Here is a 19,213-nt window from a genome sequence, read left to right on the forward strand (position 1 = left end):
AGGATCATCTGTCACTTGTTCATGTTGTTCTTTCCAGAGTGCTTACCCTTGTCCTGCCATTATCACATTCTGCTTTCTGATCTGAATGCCACAATCAGCACCTCCTTTAGCCAGTACCACTATCATTAACACCCCTTTGTCCTTTTGTTCATGACATCTCCGGCAATCTCTCCTTTGCCTCCACTTATCACTGGTCTTCTATCCAGCATCAACTACTGTACCTGCTTTAAACTGTATAAACTTAATTACATTTTTCTTCTCTCTAGTTCTGCAGAAGAGTCATAAGTACTCAAAACTTTAACTCTTCTTTTTTCTCTCCACAGATGCTGTTAGGCCTGCTGAGTTTTTCCAGCATTTTCTATTTTTGCTTCAGATTCCAGCATCCGCAGTATTTTGCTTTTACTTTACAACTTGAGCTCGGCTGTTCAGGGATGACATCAAGAAGCAACTCAAAGGCAACTAGGGATGGGCAATAAATGCTAGCCCAGCCAGTGAAGCCCACATCCCGTGAATGAATAATTTTAAAAAAGCACTATTTCACACAAAGGAGTACTGGAAATTTGGAATTCTCTCTCCCAAAAAATCTTTTGAGACTAACTCAGTTGAAAATTTCAAAAATGAAATTGATTTTTCATATCCATATAGAAGGACAAGGTCCTATCTATACCACATGGACTGCAGTGGTTCAAGAAGGCAGCTCACCACCACCTTTTCAAGGGCTATGAGGGATGGACAATAAATGCTGGCCCAGCCAGCGAAGCCCACATCCCATAAATGAATTTTAAAAAAAATGTCCAATTGAGTTAGGGGCTAACAAACCAAGGTGGCTGGATGGAGTTAAGATACAGATCTTCACCAATCTAACTGAATAATGGAATAGCATTGAGGGACTGAATGGTCAACTCCAGTTCCAGCTCCTCTGTTCAGCCAACAGGAGTTGGGACCCTTTAACAACCTAGACTGGCATTGGAGCAAAAGGTAATACAAAATAGATAGAGGAAGGGAATGTATGATCTGTGCATAATACTAAGAGTCAATAACACTCACTGATCCTCATTTCTAATGTTCGCTTTGTTTCAGAGTTGGTTTGATGACTTATGGAGGAAATTTGTGACATATTCTTCTGGAGAGCATTTATTTGGATTGCCAATCCAAGACTATGAAATACTACAGAAAAATAAGTAAGTTGCATTTCATATAGGACAACCTGGCGTTAATTTATTTATGTCCTGAATCCAAATATAGAGTCTGGAGTCTGGAAGAATATGTGGGTGAAGAGCAGGAACAGCACTAATTGGATAACATTTTCAAAGAACTACCCCAGATATGATGGTCTCATTCTGTGCCATATGATTCTTTTGTGGAACATTTTAAGGAATGCAAATATTTTGACTTTGGTGGAAAGGAGCAGCTGGTACAACTGAGTGACTTGCTTGGCCATTTCTGATGGCAGTTAAGAGTGAACCGCGTTACTGTAGGTCTGGAGTCACATGTAAGCCAGGCTGGGTAAGGACATTAGCAATCCGGATGGGTTTTTTATGACAATCATTGGAAGTTTTGTTGTCCCATTCTGAGGTGAGTTTTTATAATCCCAGTTTTATTATTTAAATTTGCAAATTAATTGGGTTTACATTCCACCAATGGCCATGAACTCAAAGGTAGAATTTAATGCCTTGCCCCAGGGCTGGTTTGGTGGCAGGGAAAATATTTAATCAGGCAGGAAGGGTAGGTTGCCAATTAATGCACACTTAAGGGCCTCATCCTACTGTCATTGGTATTAATCCAAAAGCAGGCAGACAAGTCACCATGTGGGGAGCCCAAACAGACTGTTTGCTTTCATGCTCCATAATGGTCCACTGAGAACCACTCCCTGCCTTTTCTTCTGACCTTCCTTGATCCCCCTCCCATGATCCCCTTCCCACCATCACTCACCTGTTGGTCTGGGACCCAGCGCTAATTCTCAGCCTCTCTAATGCAGTGCCATTAGTAGCCACTAATTTGGTGCTGATGAGCCTTGAGAGCTGTCATTCTCGGATTGATCAGCAGCTCTTGGGTCGGTCTTCCACTCCTGGGGTCCTTGATCCCTGGAAAATCACACCATTGGCCACTTAAGTGCCTGAGAGGCCATTAATTTGGTGAGTCTTTCATAAAAGAGGTGATGCAGGGCTCTAGCCAGCTCTCCAGCCAACAGGTGAGATCCCCGTCACCTCCGTTAAATATCAGCCCATGTCCCCAGAGCCTGGGATCCTGGACTACTAGTGCAGCAACATTACCAATATGCCACCACCTCCCCTTGGAAAAGCAAGAGCCTGTTGGGAAGATCCTTATGAACAGCTCCCTCAGGAGAAGCTGGTTGGCTACTTAAATGTGCTAATCACTCAGTTAGAGAATGATTTCAATTCTATTTCAAATTTAATGCAGCATCCATGGGTTTCTCAGGCTTTCTCAAACTTTCAAGTGAAAGCATGGCAAGAGCAAAATAACAATTGATTCAAACTCATGTAAATATTAAAATATATATTCAGTGCTCACTGCTGTTTCCTGACCTACTAGTGGAGAAGGGTTTTCTCACAGTGCTTTTTCTGGGAGTTTGTTTTCTAAAGTTTGGAGTTTTTTGGAGTCATATCAGGATAGGTGACACGTCGGCTGTCTTAGATAACACTTTGGATGAGGATAAATATGACCAGCATTAGCATCAGCATGTCATCTGCAAAATCGTGTCTTCCATTCATCATCAAACATCAAGATACTGTTAAAACACTAGAAAGAAATGTGTAAGCTATAGGCTACCCAGTAGTGGAGGCAAATGTACAGGTAAATTGCAGAAAGATGCATAAATTTTAGGATAAAGATGATGCAGCACTTCAATTCTCCCTAATGTAGATTAGGAAAATAAAGGTGTAAAAGGCAAAGTTGGTTGCAGTGGGGAGCGGTGGGATGTTATGGGGGAGAATTGGGGACAAATTCCTGAAATGTGTATAAGAGAAAACTTTCACCAACATATTTCTAGTCCAATGAGGGAGGAAACAGTACTGGTTCTAATTCTGGGGAGTGAACTGGGTCATGTTTTATTGGAGAGTATTTGTGAAAGTGTTCACAATATCATCAGGTTTACAGTACATCTGAAAAAGTAAAAGGAAAATACAATACTCAACTGAAGGAAGGCTAATATCAGTTAGTTGAAAAGGAATATTATTTTAAAAATCTATTCTATTGATATGAATTTCCGTGGTCAGGCCAGCATTTACTACCCATCCCAGTTTTTTTTTATCTCCATTCATGGGATGTGGGCTTCACTGGTTAGGCCAGCATTTATTGTCCATTTCTAATTGTTCTGCTTATTAATATAGGGCCCTGTTCTTTGCAGACAGAAAGAACATTGCTCCTGTTTCAGCTAAACAAAGTAAGTGATAGACATTCGCTTGTTCATTCTTCAGGGCAATGCTATGACCAATCATAGTCAAGCTGCCTGGTTTAAATTTCAAACAATGTTTGGCAGTTAACTGTCAGTCACCATTAACCGGTGCAGTCTCCATGGCAATGCCACTACCAATCAGAGTCCACTTGCCAACCAATCAGCACTGCCTTCTCATACAGTATAAAGCTGGTGCTTCCCATGACACTGGCATTCTTGCACAAAAACAAAAAATGCTGGAAAAACACAGCAGATCTGACAGCATCTGTGGAGAGAAGGACAGAGTTAACATTTCGAGTCCGTATGACTCTTCTACAGAACTAAAGAGAAGTAAAAATGTGGTGAAATGTATACTGTTTAAGGGGGGGTACTGGTTAAAGGAGGTGCTAATGGTGACATTAAGAGTAAAAAGCGGAAAGAGCAAGTGACAGATGGCCCTAGTGGGGGTAGGGTGGGGGGAGGACCCGGTGTGGGAAAAAAGATTGAAATAGGCTAAAAGATGGGGATAAAACAATGAAAGGAAATAAATTTTAAAAATAACAATAATAAAAATAGGTGAGAAAAAGGAGTGAGGATGGATTAGAGAGTTTATGATCTAAAGTTGTTGAACACAATGTTAAGTTTGAAAGGCTGTAAAGTGCCTAACTGGAAGATGAGGTGCTGTTCCTCCAGTTTGCGTTGAGCTTCACTGAAACATTGCAGCAGGCCAAGGACGGACATGTGGGCATGAGAGCAGGGTGGTATGTTGAAATGGTAAGCGAAAGGAAAGTCTGAGTCATGTTTGCGGACAGACAGAAGGTGTTCCGCAAAGTGGTCACCCAGTGTGCATTTGGTCTCTCCAATGTAGAGGAGACTGCACTGGGAGCAGTGACTGCAGTAGACCAAATTGAGGTAAGTGCAAGTGAAGTGCTGCTTCACTTGAAAGAAGTGTTTGGGCCCTTGGACGGTAAGGAGGAAGAAAGTAATTGAGTGGGTGTTGCACCTTCTGCGATTGCATGGGGAGGTGCCGTGGGAGGGGGTTGAGGTATTGGGGGTGATGGAGGAGTGGACCAGGGCATCCCGGAGAGAATGGCCTCTATGGAATGCCGACGGTGGTGGGGGGGGGGGGGGGGCTGCTGAAGGGAAGATGTTTGGTGGTGGCATCATGCTTGACTTGGCGGCAATGGTGGAGGATGATCCTTTGAACGCGAAGGCTGGTGGGGTGAAAAGTGAGGACAAGGGGGAACCCTACCATGGTTCTGGGAGGGAGAGGGAGGTGTGAGGGCAGAGGCGCCGGGAGATGGGTCGGACACAGTTGAGGGCCCTGTCAACCACCTTGGGTGGGAAATCTTGCTTAAGGAAGAAGGACGACATGTCAGAAGCACTGCTTTGGAAAGTGGCATCATCGGAACAGATGCGACAGAGGTGAACGAACTGAGAGAATGGGATGGAGTCCTTACAGGAAGCAGGGTTTGAGGAGCTGTAGTCGAGGTAGCTGTGGGAGTCGGTGGGCTTGTAATGAATATTGGTGGACAATCTATGACCAGAAATTGAGACAGAGAGTTCATGAAAGGGAAGGGAAGTGTCAGAGATGGACCATGCGAAAGTGATGGAGGGGTGGAAATTGGAAGCAAAATGAATAAATCTTTCCAGGTCCAGATAAGAGCATGAAGTGGCACTGAAATAGTCATCGATGTACCGGAGAAAGAGTTGTGCGAGGGGACCTGAGTAAGACTGAAACAAGGAATGTTCCACATACCCCATAAAGAGACAGGCATATTTGGGGCCCATGCGGGTACCATAGCCACACATTTTTATTTGGAGGAAGTGAGACAAGTTTAAGGAGAAATTGTTCAGTGAGAGAACAAGTTTAGCCAGACAGAGGAGAATGGTAGTGGAAGAGGATTGTTGGGGCCTCTGTTCAAGGAAGAAGCAGAGAGCCCTCAGACCATCCTGGTAGGGGATGGAGGTGTAGAGGGATTGAACATCCATGGTGAACAGGAGGTGGTTAGGGCCTGGGAACTGGAAATTGTTTTTATAATGTAAGGCATCAGGGGAATCGCAGATGTAGGTGGGAAGGGACTGGACAAGGGGAGAGAAAACAGAGTCAAGATAGGAAGAAATGAGTTCCATGGGATAGGAACAGGCTGACATGATCGGTCTACTGGAACAGTCCTCTTTTTGGATTTTGGGGAGGAGGTAGAAACGGGATGTCCAAGGTTGGGAGACTATGAAGTTGGAAGCTGTGGAGGGAAGAGCTCCAGAGGGGATGAGGTCAGTGACAGTCTTGGAAACAATGGCTTGATGTTCGGTGGTGGGGTCATGGTCCAGAGGGGAGGTAGGAGGAAGTGTTTGCGAGTTGCCGCTTAGCCTCTGCGAGGTAGAGATCAGTACGCCAGACAACAACAGCACCACCCTTGTCGGTAGGTTTGATAACAAAGTCAGGGTTGGACCTGAGAGAATGGAATGCGGCAAATTCAGAAGGAGACAGGTTAGAGTGGGAGTGAGGAGCAGAGAAATTAAGACGGCCGATGTCACGCAGACAGTTCTCAATGAAAAGATCAAGAGCAGCTAAGAGGCCAGTGGGAGGGGTCCAGGTGGAAGGAGAATATTGGAGGCAGGTGAAAGGATCCGTTGAATGGTGGGGGCGAGGACTCCTGCCCAAAGAAGTGAACATGGAGACGAAGGTGGCGGAAGGAGAGTTCAGCATCATGCCAAGCCCAGAATTCATTGAGGTGAGGGCATAAGGGTACGAAATTGAGTCTTTTGCTGAGTACTGAATGTTCAGCATCAGAGACGGGAAGGTCAGGGGGTATGGTGAATACATGGCCGGGGCTGGGAGTAGAAGACGAGATAGGGCTCTTGCAATTGTCCTGCAACTGGCATTCTTGTGGTTGTCCTGATGAGTGCAAGACAAAAAGTTTTGATAAAATTTTTCTGTACTACCAAACAACTATTTCAATACACTTTATTGTCCTTATGAAATTCGCTGCAGGTACAATTGCTAATGCATAACCAACAAGGAAGGAAGAAAGAGTAGCAATATAAAAGCCCATGTCATTACAGTGCAGCACCAACATCACAGCCAAAGAGAATAAAAAAGATAAAGATAGACAAAAGAGTCATAGGCCTTCATGCTCCCTCCCCAGCACAGATAACTATGTCTAAATATGTGACATAGCTATATTATCCAGACTGTCTTCTGTACCAGGTATCGATAGTATATTGAGGAGAATAGACATGAGATAAATACGGAGTTTTAGGAAGCTCTCTGATCTTGGGTAGTCACACTCTGCCAGTGGACACTCAGGCATTGTTAATATCTTGCCTCTCTTTCTGCTACCAAAAAGTTCCACACCGAGGAGACCACCTACTTTTGATGGCCCAACCCACTCTTGTGTAGAGATATTTCATCCCAAAAGCCCACTGGTAAGTAGTGATGGCTCCAATGGTGCAACACTCATCTCCAAGGCTGCTCTCAAGATGGGTGCTAGCCGTGAACAATATGAGACAAGGGGGATTAGAGAGATGATCAATACATTCAGCACCCCTGAGTTGCAGCGTACACAGCCAAGCCAAACCGGGTCACTCCAGCACCAAGGTTCCAACTTCCCTTCTGCATGGAGCCTTCTTTCAAACTGCCATCATTTGCTGGTTGACTATCTTGCTTATAAACAATGGCAGACATTTCGGGAGATATTTCATAACTCTAAACTAAGATGTATTTCATTGAGAAAGAAAGAAGAAGAGAAGGGCACACCATACATGGATTATTAAGAAAGTTAAGGATAATATCAGTTCAAAGAATGCTGTAAAGATTAATATAGACAAAAAGATTGGGAAAATTTTGGAAACCAGCAATGGATGACTAAAAAAAATGAGGAGCGAATTAGAATATGGCAGTAAACGGATATGATCCTAGCTGATATTAATACTGGACAAGTCTGTTCCCAGGTGAAACTTAGCTTGGTAGATCCTAACTTCTTTTAGGGGAGGATTTTCCCCTCATTGGGCGGGCGCGGCAGACAGGTCCAGGAGCAACCGTGCAACAATCCACCACCCACGATTGGCCCCAACCACAATTTCACTCTTGGCCAGCCAGCATGAATTGTGCACTGAAACGTTCAGTGCTGCCTGGGAGGGGAGGAGGCAAGCGCAAAAATCAATGCTTACGCGCAGGTGCGCTCAGTGGCAGCTTCCTGAAGGCACAGAGTTGCCTCAGGGAGCTGAAGATTTTTAACATGAAAAATAAAGAATGGAAAATTAAGGAAAGCATGTCCCCTCATGTGATTCTGTCACATGAGCAGGGACATGTTAAAAATGAGCTATAAAATTTATTGTTTTTTAATCACTGATTGAAACCTCATCCTGCCCATGGATGAGGTTTCGCAAAAAATGCAAAAGCCACTTGGCCTATTTTGCTCACCTGCCAACCAAACGGTTGGACAGGCAGCAAAAAGTTCAATTAAATTAATTAATTAAGGTCTCTTAATTGTCGGCGGTCACGCTGCTGCCTCTTATGCGTGTCCGCCAAGCGAAATATTGTGAAGTGAAATATTGTGAGAGTGCGCGATGTCTTCGGGACACTCGCCTGGCTATTTTACTTCCTAAGAACATGGAGGTCAGTTACTGAGCACATTCACAAGTGTCTGCCAGTATACTTTTAACACAAAGAAGAAAATGTTTATTAAACAAGAAAATAGGAACTAGATTACACTAGGTAAAAAAGGTTGGAATGATTTCAATAAGGTACCAGAAAATGATTTAAACTCACAATATTCTATTTATCCCAGCAAACCAAACAGACATAAATCTCTAGTGAAGAATACCAATACCAAGGTTTCTTGCTTGGGTTAGCTCAGTTTCAAATAGCTGTCTTCAGATGGGCTTCTGAGCATTCACTAGGTGCTTTTCTTCAGCTGGTATCTTTCCCTGAGACAACCAAAAACTGCAATCTAAGCTCACCAATACTTAAACTTCAGAGAAAACACAAGTTCCCTAAATTCAGTTCCCAGTAGGCTTGCAGGATTTCTTACTGGAGAGAGATTAGACCTTCTGCCTACACTCTCTGGTATACACACACTAACTGACTAGCCTTCTGTGTTTCCCTGTATCTCTGTGTGTCTCTGAACCCCTATCGCTTGGCAACAAAGCAGTTTTTTCTACTTTTTTAAACTTCACTAAACTACGAATCTCTTGGTAACCCATTTCTTCCCTTCAAGAGTTGTAAAACCATATTAAAAATGCATGTATACAACAGGGCCCCAGATGTCCTTGCAGCAGCTCACAAAAACCTCTAAATGAAGCTAAAACCAGGTTTCACCTTTCCTAACACCGAAACACAAAATAGAAAATAAAATTAAAGTTAGACATTGTTCCTCCAACACCTCCTCGCTGAAAAAAATGAAAACATATCTTTAAGAGGTGTTTTTAGTTTCTATTACAATCTCCTTTTATCACTATCTCTATTTTGTTTATACAGATTTTACACTAGCAGTAACAATGCATTTACAATCAAATGTATAAGGACTTTTCCACAGAAATCATATTCTGGTCAAGTCCATTTTGATCATGGCATTCTGGTTCCTCCATATTTGCTCTTGGTAAAACATTTGCTATGTTGTCTCTTCCCGCTACATGAATGATTTTCAGATTGTATGGTTGTAGCATTAAACTCCAACGAAATAGTCTCAGATTCTTGGCATGAAACTTTGCTAATAAGGTTAAAGGATTATGGCAGTATAAATAACAATGTCTGTAGAGTTTTGGATATGTAGACTTCAAAATGGTGTAGAGCCAATACAAAACTCAAAGGGCGGAATCATCCCAGATTTGCACTAAATGTGGTAGTGGGCAGGAAAAAACAACATTTTATCCGACGGCCACAATGGCTGCTTCTCACGCCATATTGTCCCAATCCCACAGCATTAATTATGTAGTCCTGAGAAGCAAGCCACTTAATGGCGGGTGGGCTCTCATTTGCCCGTCACACCATCACCTTGCTGCTTCATCACACCAGGCGTCATATTTAAAGTGCAGCTGCACGCACACCTCTCAGTGCTTCCAGCCGATGACAGCTGCACAGAAGACATGGCCCAGAAAAGCAAAAAGACTGCAGTCCCCAGGCTTAATGATGCCTCTTGGACTCAGTGGGGACCCGGCGTGATGTCCTCTATCCCCACTCTGGCCACAGGCTAGGAAGCAACATCACCAACCTGGCTTGGGAAGCAATGGCAGCGGTGGTCAGCACCAACGCCCTGTAAAAGAGGACAGCTACCCAGCGCTGAAAGCGGATGAATGATCTCCTCTATTCCATTAGGGTAAGTCACTCTTCTCATCACTCTCAACTCCCACACTCACAAACCCATCACACATCCACGGGACCTCACTCATTGCTAGTTCAAAGGACATCACCATTCAATCTCTCACACACACCTTCATTATCCTCATCCCATCTAAGGAACCATTCACCACCCATAGATGGCAGGCATATTTAGCATCTGGCCTGGCAGGCGTTCTGCTTACACTCTCTCATCCCTATTCATGCTGAGAACTGGCAAAAAACAAGAGGGAGAGGTTGCAGACTGGTAGAGGAATGCCTGAAATCAAGGTCCTCATGGACTATAAAAGCAGAGCCATCCAGGTGGCCGGTGAGGATCTGGACTGTTCCTGTGCTGACGATGAGACATTACCAAGTCCAGAGGCTTGTCATCTGATTCGGACTCAGCAAATTCAGCCTTCAGCAATTCTCCGACTGCTGGACACCTGGGAGGTCCCTGCTGCCACCTGCTGTGGATCAGAAAGTGCAATGTGCTCACCAAATTGTGATCCCGAGGCTACTCTAAAGCTAGGTCCCACCGACATGTGTGTTTCTGCTCTGGTGGAGGGTGTGGATGAATGCTGTGATGGTGCTCTGCCAAGTGAGGATCCAGCAGTGCAACATCCATAAGGCCACTGCCATGTATTAATGATCTCTCCTTACTTTTGCAGGCACACCTGGGAAACAGCTGACAGAGTCCATGACCCAGGACCTCCAATCAATCCCAGAAGAAATCTCTGAAGAGCAACCTGGAGGCACCCTCCTTGAAGACCTGTCACAGCATTCATCCACACCCTTCACCAGCGCAGAGTCACACCGGCTGCTCTCCCCATTGCAGCGCCAGGTTGCATGACACCCTCCGTGGACTATATTGCAGGGCTCCATCTTAAAGGTACAGGCACCAAAACCTGATTTTCAGCATCCTGATGGTTTGCACCACCAAGCTGCAAGTTGCAGCATGAGGCTCATTATACTTCACTCTGCTGCAGTCTGAGGCTGCCGCATGGTTGTCATCTGCAACATCCTCTGTCGGTAGCCCTTGTCCCCAACGAGCCAACCCTGCAGCCTCTGTGGACCCTGGAAGATGTAAGGCATCTGTGACCAATTGAGAATTTAGAAGTCATGGATACTCCCTGGAAACTATGTGCAGACTTGTAGGATGCTTTTGTTGGGTTGCACAACAGCTGCACATTCAGCGAATGGAAGCCCTTGTGGTTGATCGCTTGTTGCGACGGAGATCTGAATGCCATGTGAATGCAGTTGATGGCACCCTGCACCTGTGGGAAACCTGAGATCTGGGCAAATCCTAGCACTCTTACAGCCTTGCTTTCCTGGTCCTGTGTGAAATGCACAAAGCTGTGTGTCCTCACGAAGATGGAATCCGTGACCTCATGGATGTATTTGTGGGTGGAAGCTTGTGATATCCCACAGAGGTCACTTGTGGAGCCCTGAAAGGAGCCACTGGTGTAAAAATTGAGTGCTACGGTCACTTTCAAGGCCACGGGCAGTGATGTGCTTCATGTCTCTGTGGCACCAAATCCTGCAGCAGCTGACAGATGTGACCAACAAGTTCCCTAGACATGTGCAGTCTTTGGTGACATTGTTTCTCAGCCATCTGCAGGAATGAAAGGTGGTGTCAATAGGCTCTCAATCTAACTAGGTGCCGACCAGTGACACTGTGCCTCTTTTGCAGGAGTGTGCAGGAGCCCTAGCTACCCCTTCTTACTGAGTGTACTACTTCTCCCATTGTGCAGCCAGGTGCCTCTGCCACTCTCTTCTACATTTTCTTCACTATCTGTATGCCATGAGGCATAAAGCTAGTTCACCATTCTCAATGCTCCTGATGTACTCCTCCTGCAGGATGAAAGAGAGAGATGCGTGGGTAAACTTGGGTGTTCTATGAACCTCTCTTGGTTAAGTCTGAATGCCCCTTAAAGCATCCCAGAGAGTGCTGGCCACCATTTGGATGGCTAGCGTTTAGCGTGCTGCATGGCTGCCGAAACCCCACCCAACTCCGCCCCACTCCACCTGACCGATTGGCGACAGCTTTGCCCACTGGACTGCATGCTGTGCTCTCAGCTCAGGAGTAGGCATTCTCCTAACCTAAGCAAGGCTGCGTGTTAACTTGTACCATGGAGGAGACTAGTCTAAACTGGGGTGATGACTTTGCAAGAGGCTGTGAGCACCTCCACCAGAGACTGCTCCATGGCCAGCTTTAGCAAGGAGATTGCACAATGTACCCAGTCGTCCAATTGTTCTGCAGTCCACCAAGATGCTCATTAGTTTGTAGTCTGCACCCAAGTGGTGAAAAACTCTGGAACAGTTGGTGGCATCTTGATGCCCCTGCATTGCTTGAGTGGGCAGATAAGCTAGAGGCTCAACTCCACGCTTGTCAATGTGGCTGTATCTGAACAGTCTCAACTGCAGACGGATGGTCACTTCACACAAGGTTTCCCTAATGCATGGCTCACCAAAACCTGCACGTGCTTGTGCACTACTGTTCTGACCAATGCAGTTGGTAAAGCAGAGTTATGTAAAAAAATCCCAGCGGGATAATTTAAACAACTGTCATAACCAAAAATTTTAAGTATTATGTTTGAGATGCGACTCTAAACTCAGGAATCAAGCTACTTGTTCTCAAGGTTTTAAATTAAACTAAATGAGACATTTTATTAATTTTCACAGGTTAAGATATATGTACACATGGCTACAAATTACTACTCTCATAAATTTTAACAAATTCCCAAACTAATTTCCATTAAGGCAATAACGTCCCATAGACTTAACCAAACATCAGGCAAAGCATTTTCACCTTACAAATCCAAAATGAGGTTTGTTGAACTTTGGATCCTGTGGAGCCTGTTGGAGATTTACAGCTGCCTTTTGATCTTACATTGCCTCTGGCTGCACACCCGAAAACTACTGAAGTTATACCTACCAGCCCCATTGAATGTTAATTCTCATTGTACCAACAACCTCTTTGAACTCAACCTTTTAACAATGAAATCCCTTTCATAAAACCAATTTTATTAGTAATATAAACATATGGCTTGGTACCTGCTACATAGGTATCAAGTTTTCACCCCACTTCTTGAATGCTCTATTCAAAAAATACAAATGCACTCTATCTTCCTTACATATCAAAACTAGTACATATCAAAGCACCCAGGCTAGCTGGCTTTAATCCAATTAAGACATACCCACAGACTAAACCTCTGTTTTTCTCTATTTTTCCAAAATATTGTATACATTAATAGATTCATGACATCCCCCTCCTTATCAAAAAATGAACTGTCATAATTCTAAAAGATGGCTTCATTCGAATAACCCATCTCACACCATCTCCTATACTTATTACACTATTAAATTACCAGATGCATGCATTAACATAAATATATATATGCAAGTCTTTGGTACCAACAGAAATCACTCCAGTTCAGTGTCCAGTTTTTATTAAATGTCCCAATTTCTTTTAAGCTGCAAACTTTTGATAATGCACCTGGAACAGATTTTCTCTTCCAGCAATATGTATAATATATAGATTAAATGGTTCTAACAATAGACTCCATCAGAAAAGCCATGCACTTTTGTCACGAAATTTGTCCAAAAGCTTCAATGGATTATGGTGTGTATAAACAATTGTTTCTGATGAATTGTTTGCAATATAAATTTCAAAATGCTGCAATGCTAACACCAAACTCAAAGTCTCTTTTTCAATCATTGAATATCTTCTCTGTTGTACATTCAGTTTCCGTGAGCAAATACATGGCAGATGCAGTATAATGTGGATAAGTGTGAAGTTATCCACTTTGGCAGGAAAAACAGAATGGCAGAGTATTGTTTAAATGGTGATAGATTGGGAAATGTTGATGTACAAAGGGATCTGGGTGTTCTTGTACACAAATCATTGAAAGCAAGCATGCAGTTAAGAAGGTAAGTGGTATCTTGGCCTTCACTGCAAGAGGACTTGAGTACGGGAGCAAGAATGTCTTACTGCAGCTGTACAGGGCCTTGGTGAGCCAAAACCTGACGTATTGTGTGCAGTTTTGGTCTCCTTACCTAAGAAAGGATATACTTGCCATAGAGGGAGTGCAGCAAAGGTTCACCAGATCTGGGATGGCAGGATTGTCGAATGATGAGAGATTGGGCTGACTAGGCCTGTATTCACTGGAGTTTGAAAGAATGAGAGGAGATCTCATTGAAACATATAAAATTCTGACAGGGATGGACAGACTGTAGGGATGATATTTCCTCTGGATGGGGGTCTAGAACAAGCGGGTCACAGTCTCAGGATATGGGGTTGACCATTTAGGACTGAGGTGAGGAGAAACTTCTTCACTCAGAAAGTGGTGAACCTATGGAATTCTATACCACAGAGGGCTGTGGAAGCCAAATCACTGAATATATTTAAGAAGGAAATAGATAGATTTCTGGTCTCCAAAGGCATCAAGGGGTATGGGGAGAACGTGAGAGTACAGCATTGATTCAGAGGATCAGCCATGGTCATATTGAATGGTGGAGCAAGCTTGAAGGTCTGAATGACCTAATCCTGCTCCTATTTTCTATGTTTCGATGTTTCTTTATGTAAATTCCATGTAAAGCTGCCAGGAGGGTATACAGACACTATACTTCACATCCTCAGGCCATCACAGCTAAGGACTGAATGTTCAGTAGGCAAACACAGAAGGATGTTTGGGCATATTGATGCTGCTTTAGATCCATTGAAACTTGAACTTCAAAGACCCTGAAAATGCCTGTATGTGTGAAAACTGTATGCAGGGAGTGGTAAGGCCCATTTTTTTTTACAGTCAGGATGCTGTACAGGAGTGTTACTGCTGTTGCACATTGCCTCACAGACATTCGCCAACAGCAGTGTGAGGCCTGGGACCCTGGGCCCAGCCTCCGTCTGCCATCTTCTGTCCTCCCTCGCGAGCCCTGCACATTCCGGTCAGCTCTTACCGTCCGGCCTGAACTTAAACTCCAGGAACTCGTGGCCAAACTTGCCCTTGTGCCCCACATATTATTGCAGGTAGAAATCACTTGACATGGCCCTGTGCCAGCCACCTATGCATCACAAGTTACACAGTCCCATGTGGTTATGAGAAGATTTCCATTCAATACTGATTGTTGTCATGAATAAGCCAAACCACCACCCCCCCCCCCCCACCACCCCCACCGCAGGTGTTATTCCTGGAAACAAGTAGCTTCAATATTGGAGGCAGTGAGGATTAAAATCAACACCAATCTTCCAGATTGAAAATCCAGTCAGGCAATTAATGGAGTGGACTCCATTGAGATCAGTGGAAAGAAAAATCAAGTGGAGCAGAGAATGGATGGCCAAGCAGGAAAGGAGAGTTTACCATCTAGATTCATAAGAGAAAAAGATGAAATCCTGCTTTTATCTGCTTTATGGAATTTTCACATATGGTAGTTAAATGCATTTCAAATACCAACCTGCCTATGTAGCAATATCACATAAACCATTTCACTCCAATTAGCGGATATGCAATAGATTCTTCTATATCTTATTGAGCACTTCTTGATGATATGCCTGAGGGAAACTCCTTTATTTGTTACTGAAACAGCCAAAAGGAAACTGGCACCATCAACATTTGCTTCCTGGGAGTTCAAAAAGACGCACCTGTACCTGGATTTGAGCATGAGTGGGCTCCCTAGAACCTACAATGCCATTGCGAACATCTCAGCAGTCACCAATATAGGGTTTACAAGAGCCAACTCATTTTTGTGCAATTGGGACTGCAAGGTCTGGCCCATTGGCTACGAAAATTGAGTCAGGACCAATGAGTTTGTGGGTAATAATATGATTTATTGAAGGACGGAAAACACGTATACTCTATTTGGGATTTAAGCAATTTGCAGAAAATGTGTAAATGATATTGTCCGATTATTTGGAGGTAATGTGTGCTGACGATCCAGCCTTTAAATAGGACGTGCTGGAGGTAAAATAGGAGGTTTTGGAAGTGGGATAAAACTGTAGCCACATTTATGGAAAAGCCAATGACTTTTCCTTGCCACTCATCTTCTGCACTGTTAGTTTTAAAATTCATGGCTGACCGCCAGAAGTTTATATCAATGAGTCTTTTGTGAATGATTTCACTCATTTTGTATTGTTGTCAGGAAAGAGAAACTGGATTTGGACAGGTTGAGTTGACCCAAAAGCTCTTTGAGTTAAGAATGGGCATGTAAATGCTGCAGGCAGCATTGTTAACTATTCATTCTGGTCCCTGTGAATCATGCGGGGTGGTAGGTTACAGGATTAACCATCAAAGCCTTTAAATAGGAGTTGCCAGAGCGGTACTCTGGCACTCAGGCAGTACTACAACCCTGCCGTTGTTGATGCCATCCAAGTTGGAGAACTTTTGGAGAGAATTCCAAGATGAGATCTTCAAAGGTGAAGATTGGAATCCCTCTTGGGTGAAACAGAGTTTCAGGGAGATTGGTTGACTCACAGTGTTACTGACATCTGGATGGGCTGTTAAGAAATCCGTGCACTATGATAAGACTCTGAAGAAGGGCCATATGGACTTGAAACATTAACTCTGTTTCTCTCTCCACAGATGCTGCTAGACCTGCTGAGTTTTTCCAGAATTTCCTGTTTTTGAATTCGTGCACTATGTTTTGGTTGCGTCTGCCACTTGTGTAGTGTGGTGTGTTTGACCACCGTTGGCTTGTTAATTCACTTGCACCTCATACTTACCCTGAATAGACTCATAGACACTTACAGCGCAGAAGGAAGCCATTCTATGGATATGCACACCAAGGTCCCCCGATCTTCAGTACTTTCCAGGGTCCTACCATTCATAGTATAATCCCTTAACTTGTTAGCCCTCCCCAAGTGCATTACCTCACACAGAGTATAAGATAGATATTGTAGATGTTTATATCTTCCTGACCTTGTATGGTAAAATTTAGTTTTGTTTGTTCAAAACCCGTGAATCTTGTGGCTTTGTTCACTGAGTAAGTGCCTTGAATCTCAAACTTTATCTACTTTAAATAAGAAGTAATCAGTCCCTACATCTTGCCGACAACTTGGGTGTCTGGCCTAGGATCATAACACCCTTTGTCTGCCTTACTTGTCACTTCCTCAAAGAACTGGAACAAATTAATTAACCAGATTTTGTCTTTCACAAACCCATGTTGACTCTGCTTGATTAAAATTATGATTTTCTAAGTATCCTGTTATAACCTCCTTGATAATGGATTCTAGCAATTTCCCTATGACAGATGTTATACTAACTGGCTTGTAGTTTCCTGCTTTCATGTCTCTTTCCTTTATTCAACAAAGGTGTTAAATTAGCTATTTTCCAATCCACTGGTACCCTACCAGCATCTAAGAAATTTTGGAATTTTGCACCTACTATCTCTGCAGCCACTTCTTTTAAGACCTTCGGATGTGGGATCTGGTCCGGGGGACTTTGTCAGCATTTGGGTCTAATAGTTTTGCCAGCATCTTTTCCGCAGCAATGGTGATTGTTTTAAGTTCCTCCTTTCTATTCACTTTTTGATTTTCAAGTATCTTTGGGAAGTTTTCTAAGTCTTCTATAGTGAAGACAGAAACAAAGGCTGGGATTTTCTGCTCCTGCCTGCTCCCATGTCATATCAGATGGGAGCAGAAAATATTGTGAGAACAAAAAAACCTGTTTTACATTGGTTGGAAAACTGCTTCCTATCTTCCACTCTGGACATCAACGGCTACGCATTTCCCGACATGCAATGTCAAGAAGACAATTTGAATACACATAAGGGTTGTGAATACTCATTATAAAGCCTGTTTGCTGTCAGGATGGTATCTACAAATGTGCAACTTTGGCCTCAGAGCCATCTCTCACAGTGGGGTATCACAGGCAAGTATCTGCCTACCAGACTAGTAGTAAGGCAGGGTTGTTGTGGAAGGAGACACTAGGCAAAGCCTCCACCAGGAGAGGGACAAAAATGGTCGGAGGTTGTGGAAGATGCTGCAGGGCTAGTCCTCCACCAAGGAGGGATGAAAGTGTTCAAAAGTTGTGGAAGGAGCCGTAGGACAAGGCTTTCACTGGGCAGGGGCAATAGTGTCAAAAGGATTGACCAGAAACATGAAATGGAGAGTTTGTTGGGGGATGGAGGGGAGGTGTCCTCTGGGCCAGAATGGAGAAGAGTCTGTTACAGAGGGGCATAAGTGAGTTCGGGCCAGAATGGGAGATCACAGAGGGAAAAAAAGCTCCAGTTTACATGACTAACTTCATAAAGACTGTCCCTGTCCCAGTCCAGGGAGGATGAGGGTATGTCAGTCCAGAATCAGTAGTGCCCAGAATGTTGTGCATATGGAGTGGTTGTAACAGATGTGCCTCAGTCCTGGCATTATCCCAGACCGCAGATGGTGCACTCAGAGTCAGGGGAAGCATTTGCAGCCTATATATGAGGAAAAGGTAGTGTAGGGGCATTGGCAGGTTCTGGGGAATGGTGTGCTATATGTCTCACTGGTCAGGAGGCCTCAAATTTGGGAGGGGTAGGGCCCACATGGGGCATAGGCACAACCACCTCCAAAGATTCAGGGGGCAACACAAGGATTTGCACAAGCAAAAAGGGTTCAAGGATTTGAGAGGGAGGATTGAGAGTTGTTGGATGTAGGGAAACCTGAAAATTCAGACCCTCCAGGCTGATGGGAGAAATTTGCACAGTCACACAGGGAGGATTCAATCTGGTCTGGGAGTGAGACCTCAGCACCACCATATTCCAACGTGAAGCAATGGCACAGCACAACATTAAAATGAGGTGAGACTCTGATGGTGAGGGCTCTGAGGGCCAAAATTGGAGGACTAATACTCTGCACTGGGAGGCTGATCGAAGGGGTACCCAACTGAACTGTGTATTGCAAAATGAGGGGAGATGCACAGCTAATACATGTTAGGAGCTTTTCAGTGGCAATGCAGGGAATCAAGAGAGTTAAGAACTGAAGCACATTCACATGAGATGAATCCCCATTCCTGACATCAATTGATCTCCTTGTATTAACCACTTATTCCAAACGTGGAAATTCCCCAGAGCCAGAACAAAATATGAGGCTATTAGTCGACTGAACAAGCTTGTGATGCATCTTAAACACAGGAGCTCAGAATAAAGTTGCTAGCAGCTGACCAGATGAGAATCCTCAACCCCCCCATTAAGTAATCACATCATCCTTACTAAACGTTGGCCCTTATGTGTTTTCCAAAGAGTCTAGTCTGAGAGTGCAATGAACAAGGATCCTAGTGACAGGCCTGAAAGCTGCGCATCCAAGCACCTGGCCAAAGTGATGTCATGGCAGTGGCTGATGTAGAAGCAGAGGTGCAGGGGGTAGGTAACAACTTGAAAAGTACCATGCTCTGGCCAGGATTTCAGTGGCAATTAGGTGCCAACACTGGACCCAAGACCTTGAACCCACAGGCACCCATTAGCCATTGACAGAAGTAGGACCTTTGGAGGCACATGTTCACTCGTGCCTTTTTCTCATTTATGCTGCA

At 44.1% G+C, this 19,213-nt stretch overlaps 1 protein-coding gene across 1 annotated transcript in view; it reads left to right on the top strand.

Annotated features, from left to right (window-relative positions):
• LOC121278118 (dynein heavy chain 8, axonemal-like) overlaps nucleotides 1-19,213 on the top strand; it is a 2,067,071-nt gene that overhangs the window by 976,085 nt on the left and 1,071,773 nt on the right. The window contains 1 exon segment of the mRNA XM_041188205.1: nucleotides 1,081-1,181. Coding sequence (XP_041044139.1) covers nucleotides 1,081-1,181 — 101 coding nt within the window.

This window comes from Carcharodon carcharias, chromosome 5 (genome assembly GCF_017639515.1).
Source record: "Carcharodon carcharias isolate sCarCar2 chromosome 5, sCarCar2.pri, whole genome shotgun sequence".
NCBI classification, from domain to species: Eukaryota; Metazoa; Chordata; class Chondrichthyes; order Lamniformes; family Lamnidae; genus Carcharodon; species Carcharodon carcharias.